The sequence below is a fragment of the Leptonychotes weddellii genome, chromosome 5 (genome assembly GCF_054177405.1).
Source record: "Leptonychotes weddellii isolate Sample4059 chromosome 5, ASM5417740v2, whole genome shotgun sequence".
NCBI lineage: Eukaryota > Metazoa > Chordata > Mammalia > Carnivora > Phocidae > Leptonychotes > Leptonychotes weddellii.
The window spans coordinates 107,824,624-107,841,368 of record NC_138373.1 but is presented as its reverse complement, the minus strand read 5'-3'; the positions used below and the strand labels follow the sequence as shown (position 1 = coordinate 107,841,368).

Here is a 16,745-nt window from a genome sequence, read left to right as displayed (position 1 = left end):
CCCCCCCCCCCCCCCCCCAGAATTCTTCCTGGATGGGCTTGGTTCCCTTCGAGTGGGCTCCTGCTCAGACGTCGTTGTGGATCATGCATCTAAGCTGAAGCTGCCTTGGACATCAAGGGATGTGGGGGCAGAGACTTACGCTCGGTACCGTTACCCAGGATCACTGGATGAAAGTCAGGTGGCCAAACATCGCCTACTCTTCTTCAAACACCGGCTGCAGTGCATGACCTCGGAATGATGGCCACTAGGGGCCTTCAAACTGTCAGGCTGGGCCTGCCTCCTTTTCCCTGCCAGGAATTTCTAGAAAATCCCAGGAATTTCTAGCAAACCCCACCATCCGGTGACCACTCCACTGACTGTCCCTGATCCCCTTCAGAATCTGATCCCAAATAGGGGCTTGTTCTGGTGACACTCCTCCTTTCTGCGAGTGCCCAGGGTTAGGGACGTGATGGAGCCATAACTCGTCCCACAGCCAGTGCCAAGTCCTCCCCCTGCCTCCTTCTCATGGGGCAGGAAGTGGGGGGGGGGTGTCAACTTTCCAAGTGCCAAAGAGCCCATGGGGACTCTAAGAACCTAAAGTGGAAATACTCTCCTCTCATCTCCTTGGGACTGAGGGGGTGGGGAAGCCCCCCCACGTGTGTTCCCAGGGCTGTGCCCCTCTCCCTCATCTCTGGACCGAGGACTCTGTGCATAGGCTCCAGCCCCAACCCCCTCCTCCACCCCATGGAGAGAACTGGTGACTCTGGAGCTGGGGTGAGGGCTGGTGAACACACAAGTGAAAGCCATTTTTAGTTGTGTCTGCAGTGCTATGGGCATGGAGAAAGGGGCACCAGGGCTCAGTGTGCGGACACCCAGGCTCACTTCATGAACCCCAGAGGCTCTCAGCTTTATTTTATTAGTTACATGAAGTAAGGGGACTCCACACACACATATTGCTGGGGCCCTCCACACTCCAGATGACTGGGTCAGACCCACACTGTGCAAGTCTTTGGACCAGTAGGCTCCTGGAAAAGAGAGGGGAACGTGTCAGGGACAGCTTAGGTACCGTCCTCCCTCACTCAGCATTTGGCAGCCCTCTGAGGGGCACACCACCCCACTTTGAAACCTTAGCTCCTCAGTTCTTCATGCAGAGCTGGGCCCCATCTCCCTGGCTTCGCCTTACATTGACTCATCATTTCATCCCCCCTCCCTCCTCTAGATTCCTTCTCAGTCCCCTGCCCAAAACCCTCGGCCTAGGTCCTCAGCCACTGACTCACATGTGACCTGCTATAGCCCAGCACCTCCTGGATTTCACTCCTGTTGCTATTGCCCCCTCACCAGTCTCTCCAGGGCATGAGCAGCTGCATCCTGGACACTAACAAACAGCTGTTCTGGGGTCACTCTGTCCAGGAGTCCTGCCTGGGTCAGTGTCCCCAGCACTGAGGCTGTGTAGAGAGGCGGGTCAGGTTCTTAGCTCTTAAATCCACACCGTGTCCTTTTCCCTCCCCCAAGTGTCTGGTCATTCCCCAGGCTCCAGGTCCCTCCAGCCTCCACACCTCTCACCATTACACTGAGCCAGGAGAAGGTGGATCCCAGCATCTCGGCATCGGCTGGCCAGCTGTGGAGATGGGGCAGGGGGTCAAATCCTACGTCAGAGGGAATGCATGGGATACTAAGGGGACTTTCTCCTCAACCTACCCTGCCCCTCACCTGTAGCACTTCTCTGGCTCCAGCAGCATCTGCAAAGGCGATACCACTGCAGTCTAGGACCACCACTCTGACGGGCTCAGCAACTAGGATGGGAGAAGACAGGGGTAGCCGGACGCCCCCGCGGGTCGCGCCCAAGTCTCCCTCCTTGTCACCCCGTCTCACCTGCATCAGGTGGGCTATCTGTCTTTGGAGCCCCCTGTGAGTAGAGAAGGGCAGTTACCATCTCCAAGACACAAGCATGAACGTGCGCCCCTTCAGAAGACGCACCCGCCTCCCTCGCCCAGAGAAGCCACACTCCCCTCTGACCAGGTCTCTCACCTTGCCTCCTTCTCCAAGCCCCAGGTGCCACTCCAGGCTACGGCGAAACTGCCCACGGGTCCCAAAGTAGAGCGGTGATGGATAGCTCAGGATGCAGAGCCCCGGGACCTTGAGGAGCTAAGAGGGCAGAGGGTCAGAAAAACACCCGGGTCTAGTCTTCCCTTCCCTCTTCATCTGTAGCCCACCCACCTTGTGGCTCTCTCTGAGTGGTCTGTAGAGCTCCGTCCCCTCGGCAAGTCCAAGTGCCAGGCACTGCACCCTGGGCAGGAAGCTGGGGTCAGATTCCCAGCCTGACCTGGCTGGAGAGTCACTCCAGGCACCTGTTCTCTCCCCACCGCTCTTCCCAACTCCTCTCATCTCTCCTCCCACCTCTGGGTGCGGCAGACCACAGTCATCATGGAGAAGACCACACCAATGGCCAGGCCCAGGTCCACACTCAGGATCACTACGGCCACCCATGTGACCATCCATACAGCCTGCAGGACAGGGGCGGGAGTGAAATGCCAGGCGATCACTGCTAGGTAAAGAGGTCCACAGGCGGTGCTGGCCAAGGCAAACGATAGGGAGGGATGGCCCAGGAGAAGGTAGAAAGAATGACAGGAGGAGGGGACAGGACTGACCCAACAGGGGGTATACACCAAATGTAATGACCCCAGACCTTGCACCAGCTGGGGAGGTACAAATATTCAGGCCTGAAGGGGTTCAAACCCCACCCTCTACCTTGTGTCTGAGTAATGGGATTAGAAGGTATGCATGTTGAGGGGGGCAGAGTGGGGGGACTACAGAACTTAGGACCAGGACAATTAGCTGCAAACCAGGGCAGAAGCTGGGGATGCTGGGAAATGGGAGGGGGCAATCTGGGGTAATCCTGCCACTTCTCACAAAGTCCATGCGGCTGATGCGCCATAGTTGTGGAAGTTCCTGCATCTGGAAGAACATCTGGCGCATGCTGGAGATGTTGATGCAGGCCAGGACAGCCTTGGGGCAGAGGAGGCAAGCTGACTGCCCCAATGTCCTGGAATATAGCCAGCCCTCCCAGCCACCCCCATACCTCCTCTGTTCCTTACCTTGGGCAGATAATAGAAGAAGGGCCCCAGCCACAGCAGCACCGAGAGGACGACTATGCAGGAGAAGAGGCCTGCCAGCTAGAAAGGAGGAGGGATGGAAGCAGAGAAGCAAGGGGACCTCATCCACCCCTGTGTGACAGCTGGCCGCCCTGCCCACTCTGCCTCACCTTCCTTGGAAGTCTCCCTCCTCCCAAATCCCCTTCCATGAAGATATTCCTCAGTCTCCCACTCCCTTCTTGCTATTCTGCCTCTCACACCTACCTTTACCCTCTCCCAATGAAATGCCTCTCATTCTCCAGTCTCTTACCTAGATGTAGTTCAACTTCCTTATTTTTGTAGCCCGTGTCCATCTTAAAAGCCACTGTTGGATTACCCTAAAAGCACGCTCACCACATTCTTAGGGGACTGGCAGAGTAGGAAACCAGAAATATTAGGGGGAGACTTTCATGTGTGATATTTCTTTTCAAAAGAAAATGTCCCCGTTTGGGGGGCGGGGAATCAGAAGTTTGTCTCTCAAATTTATTTTACAGTCCAGTTTTGTTTTTATTTTGAGCTACATGTGGGGCACCGTAAACTTTTTCAGTGCTTAGAGTCCACAAAGGTCTTAAAGGAGCTTTGTTATCTTCTATCTCTCCTATCAGAAACTCCCACCCCCTCACTCTGCCTCACAGACTCCTATCCTCCTCTATACGGCTGCCCTCTGGGTATCTACCAATCCTCCACCTGTTTCTCCACCACCACCCCAACCTGGATACGCACCCCCCTTTCTCTTCACCCAAAGACATGCTCTTACCTGTGTGTTCCCACCAGCATCCACGAGTAGGCTGGTGGTGGCCAGTGTGGCAGAGTTGGGAAAGCAGGAAAAGAGGGAGGAGATGAGGTTGGAGACACCATGGGCCAAGAGCTCCTGGAGGGACGCAGTGAGAGATGAAGAGGAGAGAGACAAGGGCATGGGGGGAAGGAGGAACATCAGATTAGAGGGTGTCTCCTGAATGTATTGGGGTCCTCAGGCAGAGTCACACCTGGTTGGAGTCAATAGTGTAGCTATACTTGTCTGCATAGATGGAGGCCAGGGAGGCGGACACAGCAAAAGTGACCAGTGCCACGGGCAGCGAGTCGGCCAGAAGCCTGGGCAGCGCAGCCAGGTTGGGGAGGTGGAGTTGGGGGAATCTGGAGAGAGAGGGATCCAGGGTGAGGATGCGTTGGGTCTAAGAAGGATATGGGGAAGACAGAGGAAACAGGGTGGGGCGCATCAAGAGGAAGTGTTGGGTGGGAGAAGTGGGAGAAGAGCAGTCTGGTGTCTTGATTCCCTTACCCTCTAGGCAGCAGCCCCACTATCTGGACGTTGTATCTTGTGTCCAGGGAAGAGGTGAAGCAGAGCACAGAGGCCAGAAGCACCTGGGAAAGAGCAAATCAGGGCATGGCAGGAGATGGGCTTCCCGGCTGAGGCTAGAAAAAGCTTCACAGGAGAGAGGATCCTAAGGCAGCTGTTAGGGGTTTGCAGAGGCTCAGCCCCTGGGGGCGCTGGGATGTGTTTGGGATGGGTGCCTGACAGCCCGTTTAGAGTGGAGGGCGGTGGGGATGGGAAAGAGGAATGAGGCCTACCCAAGGTTATGGAAAGAGATGGACCGGAGGAAGGAATAGGGGCTCCCAGGAGGGATCGTGGATATCAGGAAGTATACCGAGCCATTCTAAGTAGGAGAGCTGGGCTATATCTAGGCATAGATGGCGTGTGGTTGGAGACGCGGAACACTTATTCAGTTGGGGAGAGAGAGAAATGTAGTGGGCGTGGGAAGGGAGAGAAACCGTGAACAGTGAAGGGCCGGGTGAGGGGAGAGATGTGAGTGGATGTGCTGTGGCGGGCGACACCGCAAGGGAGCGCTGTAAGCAGGAAGAAGGCATTCTAAGAGGTCCCGAAGAGGCTTCGTGCGAGAAATGGGACCGTGTGGTTGGGGAATTCCGGAGGGTCAAAATGTTCTGGGAAGAGGCCTGGAAAGGGACACGGATGCGCAGGACTTCTCATCTGTAAGCTCGCTGCATTCCACCAGGGGGCGGCAGCGGGCAGCTCCTACGGGATGGGCAGGGTCTGTGCGGTGCAGGGGGCCCCCGGACCCCGGAGCCATCCTCACCATGACGATTTCCCCTGGGATCGGGGTGGGTAGCTTGTCTCGGAATCTCACGTTCAATTCCTTGACCGGCACGAGCAGCGCCAGGCTGAGTGCCGAGATGGTCAGTTCGGCCGGACTGCTCCTGGGCAGCGCGGTCAGCACGGCGGCCAGTGTCTGCGGGCAGGGGCGGTGAGCGACGGCCCAGTGCCAGGCTCGACTGCCCCCGGCGCGGACCCACCCGGCCGAGGCAAGGCCTCCTGGCTCCCATCAGGGCTTCCACCTCCGCAGCGACCCTCATTCAGCCAGGTGGCTCTAACCTTCCCTCCGCCCCCGTCACCCTCTAGCCCTCCACTCGCCGTCCTTCCTTCCCTCCCTCCTTCCTTCCTTCCTTCCTTCCTTCCTTCCCAGGTTTCCCTCTTCCCAGGACCGCTAGAAGCCGCTTCTCCGCTCTTCTCCACCCCCACCTTGAAGAGAGCGAAGCAGCCAATCTGGCGCGGGAGGGGCAACCCTAAAAGGCTCGGCAGTTGGGACACGAGCACGTGCAGCGCGGCCCCGCTGGTCAGCGCTTTGACCACAGGCTCCGACAGAAAGGTGGACAGGACGCCGAGCTGCAGCGCGAACATGCCCAGCTGCGGGGGAGGAGATGCGCAGTCACTGCGGGAGCGGGAGCGGACCCGCCGGAGCGCACCCCTCCCGCCTACACCCACGCGGGACACTTGTCCCTCCCTCGCTCCTGGCCCAATTCCCCAGGGGCCCCCACGTGGATCCCCCAGGATCCTCCCTCACCATCAGCGCCCCGCTTCCGAAGGCCAAGGCTGCAGCCGCCCCAACCCGCTGAGCGTCCAACTGTTCCCTCTCGATTCCACTCAGGTTACCCCCGAGGGGTTCAGGCACCAGCCGCTCCACGGCCGAGCCCGTCATGAGGCTGAGAACCGCGAAAGTTCCTAGGGCCGGGGGACAAACGCGGAGATCACCAGCTGTGCCGCCTGGGGCGCGGTGACCGCCCAGGCTCGGCGCCCTCTGCCGGGCTGCGGCTGTCAGACCCCGCTCTCCCAGATGGCCGCTGCTCAGGTGAAGGCAGTGGGGCGGAGACCTAGTGCAGCAGCCGGGAACCCGCGGCGAGGGAGAGGCGGGAGCGGCCGCCGGCAAATACTGCCCCCTAGCGGCCTCGCGGCCTCCTCCTGCAGGCGCCCCGCGGACCGCGCGCTCCTCTGGGGGACCGCCCGCTCCTCTAGGGGACCGCGCGCTCCTCTGGGGGACCGCGCAGCTCTTTCCCCCTCTTCCAAGTCCCGGAGATGTTCATGTAAACCAAGTTTCATGGGGGAAGTAAAGTCCGAGGACACTCCCTTCTCTTTGCACCCACTCAGCACCCCCTCCCCCCCCCAACCAGCAAGCCTTGCCTAGGTCCGAGGTTCCTGGCAGGGTAACTGCAGAGGCGGAAGGGAAGCAGGGGAGTGGAAGAGGGGAATAAGAGCTAAGGAGCTCGCAAGAACCGAAGCCTCAAACCCCTGTCCATTTTCACCCCACAGAGAAGGAGAGGAGTCACCGGGTCACTCACCGGTGGACAGGTGTCTCCCAGTACCCAACAAGGTGTAAATGAGGACGGGGAAGAAAGAAGTGTAGAGTCCGAACACTGGAGGCACGGAGGTCAGGAGGGCAAAAGCCATGCCTGGGGGAGAAGTGGAAGGAAAGATCTTCAGGATGTGTGTTGTGTGTGTGTGGGGGGGTGGCTGGGGGCAGGTGACCAGCCTCCAGAACGCCCCCCTCTCTACCCACAGTCTTAGAGGTTGGCATGGAGACGCTAAATCATGCCACATGAGGGAACCGAGAGGTTAACAGGCCTCGGTGGGAGGTCGTGGGGCAGACAAGGTCACAGATCCGCGTCGGCCCAGACAGGGGGGTGGAAGTGGGGGGCGGGGGGAAGCAGGTGTGTGCCTCTCTCCAGTTCCCTGACCCGGAACGTGTCCAAGACTCCTCGAAGGATTGCGCAAATGAGGGGAGCTGGGGGTAGGGTATCTGATGCGGCTCGGTAGTCCTTACCCAGAACTTGGTCTCAGATCCTGTCTCCGAACCCTCAGCCACACCACCCATCCTCTCGCTCCCGGGTTCCCAGCTCCTGCGCCTTCCCGACGCCCTCCAGAGCTCCGGCCCCAGACAGGCTAGTGTTGGGGCCGCTCACCCTGGGGCACGTGCACGATGCCCACGGTCACTCCGGCCACGGCATCCCCGAGCAGCCAGGCCCGCCAGCGGTAGTGGGGCAGCCAACGCAGCGGGGGCAGCCGCGCCAGCAGCAGGCGCCACGCCCCCGGTCCGGAGCCAGCGCGGGCCCGCCGCCTCCACCGTCTGCACAGACGCGACAAGCGGGGCTCGGCGAGTAGCTCCGGCTCCTGCTCTGCGTCCCCGAAGAGCTGCTGGAACCGAGCCTCGGTGAGCGGTTCCCTGAACTTGGCGCCCAGGGGGAACTTAAGGTCGGAGGCCTCTCCCAGGCATGGGCAGGTCCTGGCGCCCGGTAGCCCAGTCATTTTGCCCTTGGCCACCTCCAACCCCGCCTAGTCTTAAATACCCCTCCACCCACTAGCCCTGAGTCCCGCCTCCGTGAAGCAGGGCCCAATCCGGCCCCGGAGGGCGCCCTCTCATGAGGGACCTTCAAGGGCCCGGAGATGGCAAAGGCTTTGGAGAGAGGGCGTCTCTAGGTTAGGTGTTTCCTGAGACATCCTTGGCGGGACCGCTCGCTCTGGAGCCTGCTGGGGTGGGGCGAGGGCGGGGGAAGGGGGAAGGTGTGTGGAAAGGTGTAGGGACAAGAGATACAGCGCACTCTCAACACCCAACACCCACTTTTTACCACTCCTAAGCCTTTTGACTCTGGCCTCCTGGCTGTGAGCTCTTTCCCCACTGGCCCTTTGGGAGGAGATAGCTGGCTCCTCCAGAGTGACCCATCATTTCCAGAGCCTCTGCGTTCTCCCCAAGAAGATTCAGTGTGCCCCCCAACACACACATGCCTCTCCCCCAGACCCAAATCCTCATGGGGTATACAGCTTGTCCCAAGAGATGCAAGAGGCTCTGTTGGCAGAGCAGTCTCACAGCCTGCCAAGATGCGGCTCAGCTACAGTATGGGACAGGGATGACAGAGAACCACCACCCACACCTCTACTGGGAGCTGGGCCTCAATTCCCAGTTCAGGGCTTCAGAGGAAATACTGAACTGATCGCAAATTTTGATTTTTACTTCTTAGAAACCAAAAAACTTGAAGTGCCATTTATTACATTCAAGTGCTATTTACAAAGTTGGCACTCCAAAACACATTTGTGGTTAAATTAAGTTCAAATGGGTCATGCACCCACCTCATGTACCTCTGTGGTCCCTCAAGAGATACAAAGGTTCTGGGATCCAGAATCCTGCTATTTTCCCCACCCCCTCCTCCATTTACAAGAATACTTGGCATTTCTCCCCATCACCCTCTGGTCCCCAGTCCCTGACCCCAAAGCCCTGGGGGTGGGGTACAGTGAGGGTGGGTCTCCCCTCTTCAATTCCTCCTATTGTTCCCCAGAAGTCTTATCTGGGCTGTACGTCCTGTCCCCCCCTTAGAGGTCCCTCCCCCCATTGTCGGCCAGAGGGACCTCAGGCCCACAGGGAGGCTCCAGCTCCTCCTAACCATCCCACCCCAGCAGCCTATTGTCTGCTGAGGAAGCCCAAGTACACGTGACCAAGCCCAGGGGACGAATGGACACAGTGGACACACAGATGCCCAAGGACCCAGGACAGGGCATCTGGATATGGATCTCTGCATGTTTGGCTTTCTCCGTCCCAGGGGCTATCCCAGAAGTTGGGAGGGGTGAAGACCCCTTCGGGCTGTCCACTCTTGGGTCTGTGGCTTGAAGAAGAATCCTTTCCTGCTCACTACGGATATGCCTTGTGACCTCGCAGACGGCAAAAAGGAGAACCCAGAGCCAAAAAGGGCCACAGGCCCCAGCATCCTCTCCACCTCCCCATTCTCCCTCAGCTGAGCATGGAGGCCTCAGAAGGAAAGGTACTTGGGCATTTAATGCTTTAGAATCTGGGTGCTGGGGAGATGGTGGGAAGTCACACTACACTGGGCTTTCCAGTGGGGTCTAGAATGGAGGCCAGATGGAAGAGAAAGCAGGCTGGGAAAGGGGAGGATATATCACGGATCTCAGGTTTTCCAAGTTCCAGGTCTGGACTGCGAGACGCCGCAACTGCAGGTGAGGGACACAGGCAGCAACACCGTGTGTCCTCTTATTACCAGACCGTCCGCAGGCCAGTGGATTTCTCCCCATCGTCTCACCCCACTTCCCCTTCCCTCTGCCAGTACAGCAGCCTTAGTGATATCACAAAACCTTTAATCTCAGAAAACTGAAAAAAAAAAATCAAAGTCAAAACCAATCATTTTTATCTGGCCCCTGCCCCAGCCCTCCCACCCACCCCCATATCCTCCTTTTGGGGGGACCTGTGATGCATGCGTAGGGGTGGGCGCTGAAGGAACCTGTGTTCCTTAAGCAGAAAGAAGTCCTTCTAAGTCTAGGAATCCTCCTCCAAGTCAACACCACTCCCAGCCTTGCCCCCCCCTCCCCCGCCAGACACATCAAGAAGGAATTCCAAGGTGATGTCAGAAGGATTGCCCTGAAGTTCCTCAGAAAATGGGGTGGCTGGGTCAGCACCACCCCAGGCCTTCACCACTTAGAGCTCATCTTCATCCAGCTTGGCAAGTCTGGCTTGGCAGGGAGGGGTGTTTGGAATTGGTGGAGCTGGAGGAGAGTCACGAGGAGCTCGGGGGATGTCACTGAGGGCCTGAAGAAAGACTCAAGTTAGAGGAGAAAAAAAAAGTCCCGGAATCCACCCTCACCCCTTTCTTTTCAGTGTATGCCCCTAGCTAAGCCACCTCCTCTTGCTAGACATCTTAGATCATCTAAGATCGTCAGCTTCTCCCAGGGTTAAACTGGAAGGGGGAAGGTAAGAGTAGGGAAGTAGGAAGGGGCAGACAAAAGGCAGGTGGTAGAAAAAGGGAATGATATGGGGGAGGAGGATTTAGGGATCCCAGAATAAGAGAGGCCCTCCCCATTCTGCCCCCATAACAGGGGAACTCCTTTCCTCATACCTGTGTGTCCACGGGCAGGGGGGCTCTGGCCACCTCCCCTTTGGGCAACAGCAGCAGGGAGGGGAGAGAGCCATTGATGGGTGCATGTGTGCTGACCTGGGCCCGGTCTCCAGGCCGAATTCTCCCAGGACTCCCCACCCCAAGCCCTCCTGGCCGCCCCAGGCTGTTGGTCTGGCTCTCTCGTCTCTGATACTCAATGGGTGACTGCAATGCTGGGGCAAAGAGAGGAACAGAAGGAGGGTTACAACAGGTTCTTTCCCTAAGGGCTCTGCCCAGATCATCTTCCCACTTTGCCCTCCTCCCACGAACTGTCAGCCATTGTAAATTGCTGGGGAGATGGGGAGAAGCTGGGGTCAAGAGGGCAGGGATTGGAGATTGGGCAGTGAGGGATTCAGGAGGTCAAAGGGCTTAAAGAGCATGTCAGGGAGGGAAGGGTGAGAGCTTCACCATTGAGAAAGTCCCGCTGGCTTTCCAGGATCTGAGCCACTTGCTTGATCCAGGCCTGACTCACTGCAGGGTCTGCAGTCTGCAGGACATAGCGCTGGATCCCACCCTCTGGCCCTCTGGAGGTCAGTGCAAAGCGGCAAGGGTCACCTTGGAGGTTCCCCTCCAGTCCCAGGCAGCTCACCTGGATTGGCAAATAGGAGAGAGCCCCCAGATTCTTTAGGCCCTCTCTGGTTCCTGTCCCCTCCAACAAATGCAAGAGCCAGACATTCTTTCAGAGGCCTCGCCCCATCCCAGCCAGACCCCTCCCTTGCGGCCTCCTCCCCACCTTGATGCTGCTCTTGTATACATATCCAGCCTGTGATCCTCCTCGGACTCCTCCTCCCAGGGCCTCACTGAAGATGACAATTTGCTCGAAGAGGAAGACACGTCTCTCTCGACCCCGGGAGGACAGCAGCCCCCCAGCCTCGGGCTCTGTGACCCAGAATGTGTCCTGGCCCAAGAGCTTCCCCTGAGCAGTCAGTTTGCCCTAGAACCAAAGGGTAGTGATTTTGAGAAAAAAAGCAAGCAGAGAAAAGGGACATTCTCTGCTCCTCCCTCCTTCCCCTGATGCTCCCAACCAACCATGGGGTCAGTCCCAGGGGAGGGACAGTTCCCCACGAGGACCTCCCGAGTGCTCAGACTGGGGCCAAAGAGCATTGGGCCTCCAATTTCCTGTTCTAGCCCCATACCTCAAACCCCCGAAGTCTCCCCAGGGTCATCATGTCATTGCAGCACTTGGGTACAAAGCACATGACCTCCACAGCGTGCTGGGTCGCAGGTGAAGAGAGGAGCATTGTCATTGTCGAGAAAGAGCCTCTTCAGACCATGTTTCAACTCTCAACCAACCTCCGCGTAAAAACCAGACAGCTCAACACCACCCAAGGAGCAGGGGGCGGGGGAGGGGGGAACCCAGGAGACCAAAAAAATAAGAGGTATGTGGTGTGTGTCCTAGCAGATTTGGCAGTCCTCACCTCCAGCTCTTCAGTATCCATCCCAGCTCTACTATAATATTTGAGAAAATCCTAAGATGTAGAAAAGAAATGCTCAGGGAGGTCTTGAGGACACCCTCAGAAACTCTCACATCCTCCCCCTGAGGACACAGGTGAGGATGCCCAGGAAGTCTGGGGGGAGCCTTAGGAACCCTGGGGAGATGAACGAGAAAAGGGCTGTCCCAGCCAGCGGAACCCCCAGGGAACAGGTGCTCCTGACCTTGAGCAGCAGCTGGTATTTCATGATCCTCTGCACTGGTTTGATGAGGAGGTCGTTGAGCTGTAGGCGGTGCCCTAGCTGCTGCCGGAGCTCCTGGGGACAGGAATGTGGTTATGCAGCCTGGAGAGCCTGATGATTCTGTCCCCTTTCCCCCAAGGTCCCTCAGCCACTGACCTCAAAGTAGCTGTCCCCAAATTCTGACACCACGTGCTCTGACTTGGGCTTGTTCTGACAGTACACCACGTACATATGCAGCCGGCGCTCCTAACAGGGGTCAAGGTGAAGGAGCGCAGGACGGGTGAGGAGAGAGAACACCTCTCTCGGGAGCCCGGACCCACACCCAAGCCCCGCCCCTCCAGGACCACCCTCTTAAGCCTCACGTGTTTGATGAATAGCTGAGCCAGCCAATCAGGATCCTTCAAACACCGCCGTAGCTCCTGCAGGAAATAGCTGGAGGGGTTGGCAGGGAAAAGGCTGGTCAAATACCCCAACCCCACGCAACTGAGAGCTGTCTACCCTGGTTGTGATCAAGCCGCTCCAAACGTTCCTCAGGCAACAATGGCCCCTGGCTAGGTTACAGAGAAAACGAGACATACGCCCTTCCCCCTCACTCTCGGGGATCCACCACTCACTCTCGATGCCACTCATAGATTTGCTGGATGTTCCCAAACACAATCCTGTCACGGCCTCGAAGACTCTCCGGGACCCCCTGAGCAGCCATGGTGGCCATGTAACCCTGCAGGAAGGTTGGGGCGGGAGCATGAGTGTGGGGGGCCAGCCCTGGTGGGGAAAACCCCTCCCCCAAGAAGTCCAGCATGTAGAGGGTACTGGGAAGGTGGGACAGAGGAGTACTAAGGCATCTCCTAAAATTAGCCCTGAGCAGAGGGAAAGGGCTGGGCTGCGGCTGGGAAGAGAAAAGGGGACTACCTCCACAATCTGCCCCAAGTCGTCCACATACATTTTCTCTGTCTCTACCAGTTCGCTCAAGACATACCTGCGAAGAGAGCAGGAGTGCACATCTTTGGTTTAGCCACTTCCTCCCTCCTGGACTAGAAGCCCCTTCACTACCAAGCCAACCTCAGAGGAAATTCCAAGTATTAAATCTAAAATGTGAGGGACAGTTTCTGGAAGTTGCACAATGGGTTGGGGGGGCAGAGGGGAGGGAGTGTGTGAGAACACTTACATACTCCTTTCCAGAGCCTTCCTCTTCTGTTCCTCCTCACTCTCAGGGGCTTGGGACAGAGTCTCCTCCTCAGGTGGCTGGAAGGAAAGAACATCCTAGAGTAAGTAGACAGATGCTTTTGGGGAAGCCATGCAGACCCATTTCTTCATACCTCTGTCTTATCTCCAGGGCCCTCCAACAATGTGGTCAGCAGGGTGAGTTCTGGCAGCTCCTCTCCTGTGGCTAGAGCTGGTTCCAGCATCCAGTTCTGGGAGCCAGAGGTCATGTGTCAGAGGTCATGGACAGTAGCTATGTCTCCCCAGTGGCCAGTGGCCCCCAACCTGCCCTCTCTCCCAGTGTCCTTCATGGATGTCCTACATGCTTTTGTGGTGCTCCCTGCTCACCTCATATGGTCCAGCCTGGCCACCGTCTGCCTCAGTTTCCACACTGAGGCAATGTTTGGAATGATCCAACCATCTTCTCAGGCCACTGACTGGCCCTGGGGGGCCCGGGGAACAGGGGCCAGAGCTGAGGCCAGAGCTGGGGCCAGAGGGGGCAGCCAGACCCGAAGCAGCTGAAGCTGAGATACTCCCCTCACTGCCAGCAATGGAATAGGATTCTAATGGGGAGCGGGGGGGAGGGGGGGGAAGGGGCCATAGATATTATTCCAGCTCTAGATTCAGGGTCCCTAGGGAGCTCCCAGAGGCCCTTCTTCATGATGCTGAGCCCTCCCCCAGGGCCCACTCTCTTGCCATCCTCATTTGAGTTGGCCAGGATAGAAAATTTCCCCTGGGCACCCTTGGGAGGAAGGACAGTAAACACCTGGGCTCCCAAGGCCTGGAAGCTCCAGTTATATATGGAGGCTCCCCCATATCCTGAGTATGCCATAGATATGGAGGGGCAGCCATCTGGGGAGACACTGGAAGCTGGGGGTGGCCATCTGCTCTCCTACAAGCTGCCCCCTTCCAATGGGCACAGACCATTCCCTGAGAAGGTGGGGGGGGGAGCTAAAAGCCCATCTGCCACCCCCAGACCCCTCCTGCACCAATTGCAGTAATCACTATAAAAAAAAAGACTTCTGCAGCCCATCTCCCCAACACATGCACAAACCCAATTGCGGGGTGGGGGGAGGCAAGTGAGGAGAGCTCATCAGGGTTATCTTTGTCCTGGGCTCAGGAATAGAGGATCTGAGATTTGTCATAAAGCCCTGGTAGACCCTCATCCTCATTCCTCCATTCCTCTGTCCCTCTTCAGATCTGTAGTAGATTGTCAGCAAAAGGATTTAAGGAAGACCCAGTTCTAGGCCCAGGGGGATTGTGGATGGGTTCTTCTCATACCCAGTTGACTGCAGGACAGAGAGAAGAGTTTCCTGCCCCTTCCCCAATTTCCTTAACTTGAACTGATTACAAATTTGGAGGCAGATGAGATCTTGGAGATCTACTAAGTCACTTCCCTGGAAAACACAGGTACAAGTCTCCAGCCTCTAAATCCCTAGGGCCAGGTCAGACTAATGCCCTGAACCCTCAGCCCGCCCCCCACTCAACGCCGGGCCCTGGCGACCTCGCACTCACCACGACCCCCCCGGGCGAAGCAGCAGCCGCATTTTGCCAGCACTTTTCGGATCACGTGGGGACAGGCACAGCGACCCCCCTTGTGCCCCCCCCGCATGGCGCCCGGGCCCCCCCGCACCCTCCACCCGGCCCGGCCATGCAGGGGGAATCACGGGGGGCGGGGCGGGGACGGCGCAGGGCGCACACCCCCCCTCCCTCCTACCCCGCTCCAGGCTGGGGGAGGGGGGGAGGGAGGGAACAGGGAGGGGGCGTCCAGGGGTAGGCGGAAGTCTGGTCTGGGGGAGGGCTGGGGGCTCTGCAGAGCCGGCGGCGCGAGGCCGGGCAGCCGAGCTGGGCGGGGAGGGTTTCCGGAACCCAGTCGGTGCGGGGCCCAGGGTCCAGATGTCCAGCGGGGCGGGGAGGGATGGTGGGGGAAGCTGGGCTGGGATGCGGCAGCCGCTCCAGCTCGGTCTCCGGCCTCTCGGGCTTGGGGTGGTTCTAGGCCCGGGCAGGGAGGAGGCGGGGACCGACTCCCCGAGTCACTGGCGCTGCGCGGGTCCCGGCCAAACGGCGAGCCGAAGAACAGGCCCGGCCGCGGTGCCGCCGCGGGGAGGGGCCTCTGCGGCCCAGCTCCGCCCTCTCCCTCCGGTTTCCCCCCTTCAGCCTGTGCCGGGCTCCAGCCCCAATCCCCCTCCCCCAGGCACCACCACGTTCCCACTCCACGTCCCCACCGCCTCCGCCTCTCCTCTCCAGCCTCGGCTCCCCTCCCCGGGTTCCCCTCCCTCCTGCTTCTCGGGCTCCCGACTGCGGAGCGCAGGGGTCGGGGGTAAGCCGGCCGGCGGGGTCTGCCCAGGTCGCCCCTCCGCCTCTGCGGTGGAGAAGGGTGCGGATGGATGGGCCTGGGCCTGTGTGAAGACGTCCTGGGGGCTGGGACTGTCCCTAGCCGCGCAGGGGTAGACAAGCCCCCTCCCTTTCGGGGATGCGTGAATGGGGAGCTCTGTGGGGAACGCAGCCCAGGTGCCGCCCTCTCGCCAGACCCTTCTTTCCTCCAGGCCCCAGGACTCCAGCTGAGGCTAATCACCAATTAAGGCGAAGTCCTGGAGGCCGGGCTGGCGAGGGGCCAGGGGTGGAGCGCGGGGACACTCCGCCTGCGGGGGCTCGGGACCGGCTGATGTGGGGGACGCACAGCGGACTAGAGGGCGAGAAGCGTGGAGGTCTTGGCAATTAAATGGGTCTCATGCAGATTAGATGCAAACCTTTATGCTAATAAGAGCAGCATTATTTGAATTCGCCACTCTGCGCAGGAGGGCAAACTGTGCCCCACCCCACCCCCAGCTTCTTACCGAGCAGCGGAGCCCAGGCGGGGACCTCACGTTCGCGCTCCCCTTTCTGATCCCCCTCGGTACAGTCAGACTCTGTCTCGGTCCCTCCTGGCCCTAGGGGGCTTCTCTTCCGGGGCTGTGGAGAAAGACTGGTGGTAAGGAAACCGCCCTCCACGCCCAGCCTTGACCTCCTGCTTCTCCTTGGTCCTCCTGTCAAATCCACATTGTTGTAAAAGGGTCGCTTAGGCTGGGTTGGAGGGAGCGGTTCACCCAGACCAGGGCCCTGGCCCTCTTTTGGAACTCATGGGTTCCTGCAACTGCCCTGCAGAATTCCTGTTTGCGGGTAAATTGAATTGTGGGGTGCAGACCTCCTGGAGCCCCCTAAAGATTCCCGACCCCACCGTGGTCCCCCTTTCTTACCCCCTCCTGCCCGGGGAGGGCGCATGCGCGCAGCATGCCCCCCATGACCCCCAGTATCCGGTCAGTGCGGCCAGGGGCGGGGCGGTCCGGGGGCTTCATGCTGGACCCCTACCCTGCTCCAAGTTTCAGGGCCGAGGGGGCACGGAAGCTGGGGGGCTCTAGGCCTGCGCGCGTCCGGGGAGTTGCTGCTGTGGAATCCGCCCCCTGCCCGGCTCCGCCCCCACTCCCACCCCAGCCAAACTTCTCAAAGGGCTAGGGTTGTTGCTTTCTCTACAACCGAAGTTCAGCAACAACCCCTCTT

At 58.9% G+C, this 16,745-nt stretch overlaps 2 protein-coding genes across 4 annotated transcripts; both read right to left on the bottom strand.

Moving 5' to 3' along the window:
- Positions 1 to 861: 861 nt before the first annotated feature.
- On the bottom strand, positions 862 to 7,704 carry SLC26A10P (Solute carrier family 26 member 10). The gene is made up of 18 exons (XM_081821953.1): positions 7,362 to 7,704; positions 6,741 to 6,851; positions 5,969 to 6,126; positions 5,647 to 5,811; positions 5,204 to 5,356; positions 4,390 to 4,472; positions 4,097 to 4,244; positions 3,868 to 3,981; positions 3,075 to 3,152; positions 2,890 to 2,985; positions 2,377 to 2,483; positions 2,197 to 2,266; positions 2,008 to 2,124; positions 1,852 to 1,885; positions 1,690 to 1,772; positions 1,543 to 1,597; positions 1,318 to 1,424; positions 862 to 1,004 (listed from the first exon to the last, which is right to left on the bottom strand). Exons 1-18 carry the CDS (start codon positions 7,702 to 7,704, stop codon positions 966 to 968), a joined length of 2,061 nt encoding a protein of 686 aa, XP_081678079.1. The 3' UTR covers positions 862 to 965.
- Positions 7,705 to 9,519: 1,815 nt separating this feature from the next.
- ARHGEF25 (Rho guanine nucleotide exchange factor 25) lies at positions 9,520 to 16,647 on the bottom strand. 3 transcript variants are annotated; one of them, XM_006750690.3, is made up of 16 exons: positions 16,445 to 16,644; positions 16,046 to 16,160; positions 13,557 to 13,771; positions 13,325 to 13,420; positions 13,174 to 13,250; positions 12,918 to 12,984; positions 12,623 to 12,726; positions 12,371 to 12,440; positions 12,165 to 12,254; positions 11,991 to 12,083; positions 11,753 to 11,803; positions 11,471 to 11,548; positions 11,068 to 11,268; positions 10,743 to 10,923; positions 10,296 to 10,507; positions 9,520 to 9,988 (listed from the first exon to the last, which is right to left on the bottom strand). In XM_006750690.3, the coding sequence occupies exons 1-16, from the start codon at positions 16,541 to 16,543 to the stop codon at positions 9,878 to 9,880; spliced, it is 1,860 nt and encodes a 619-aa protein (XP_006750753.1). In that variant the 5' UTR covers positions 16,544 to 16,644; the 3' UTR covers positions 9,520 to 9,877. The 3 variants fall into 3 exon arrangements, with proteins under 3 accessions (XP_006750753.1, XP_030877842.1, XP_006750754.1); XM_031021982.2 differs by lacking the exon at positions 11,471 to 11,548 and having other exon boundaries at positions 16,445 to 16,647; XM_006750691.3 differs by lacking the exons at positions 16,046 to 16,160; positions 16,445 to 16,644 and adding an exon at positions 14,724 to 14,857.
- Between the last annotated feature and the right edge of the window lie 98 nt (positions 16,648 to 16,745).

What these genes read in the sequence shown, in the direction of transcription:
- SLC26A10P (XM_081821953.1), bottom strand. Translation starts at nt 7,704, where the DNA reads ATGACTGGGCTACCGGGCGCCAGGACCTGCCCATGCCTGGGAGAGGCC. An exon ending in TCGGAAGCGGGGCGCTGATG is followed by an intron (nt 5,812 to 5,968) that starts GTGAGGGAGGAT and finishes CCTCCCCCGCAG; the next exon opens with CTGGGCATGTTCGCGCTGCA. An exon ending in CTCATGCCCTGGAGAGACTG is followed by an intron (nt 1,005 to 1,317) that starts GTGAGGGGGCAA and finishes TCTCTTTTCCAG; the next exon opens with GAGCCTACTGGTCCAAAGAC.
- ARHGEF25 (XM_006750690.3), bottom strand. Translation starts at nt 16,543, where the DNA reads ATGAAGCCCCCGGACCGCCCCGCCCCTGGCCGCACTGACCGGATACTG. An exon ending in GCCCTGGAGATAAGACAGAG is followed by an intron (nt 13,251 to 13,324) that starts GTATGAAGAAAT and finishes CTTTCCTTCCAG; the next exon opens with CCACCTGAGGAGGAGACTCT. An exon ending in AATACCAGCTGCTGCTCAAG is followed by an intron (nt 11,804 to 11,990) that starts GTCAGGAGCACC and finishes TCTACATCTTAG; the next exon opens with GATTTTCTCAAATATTATAG.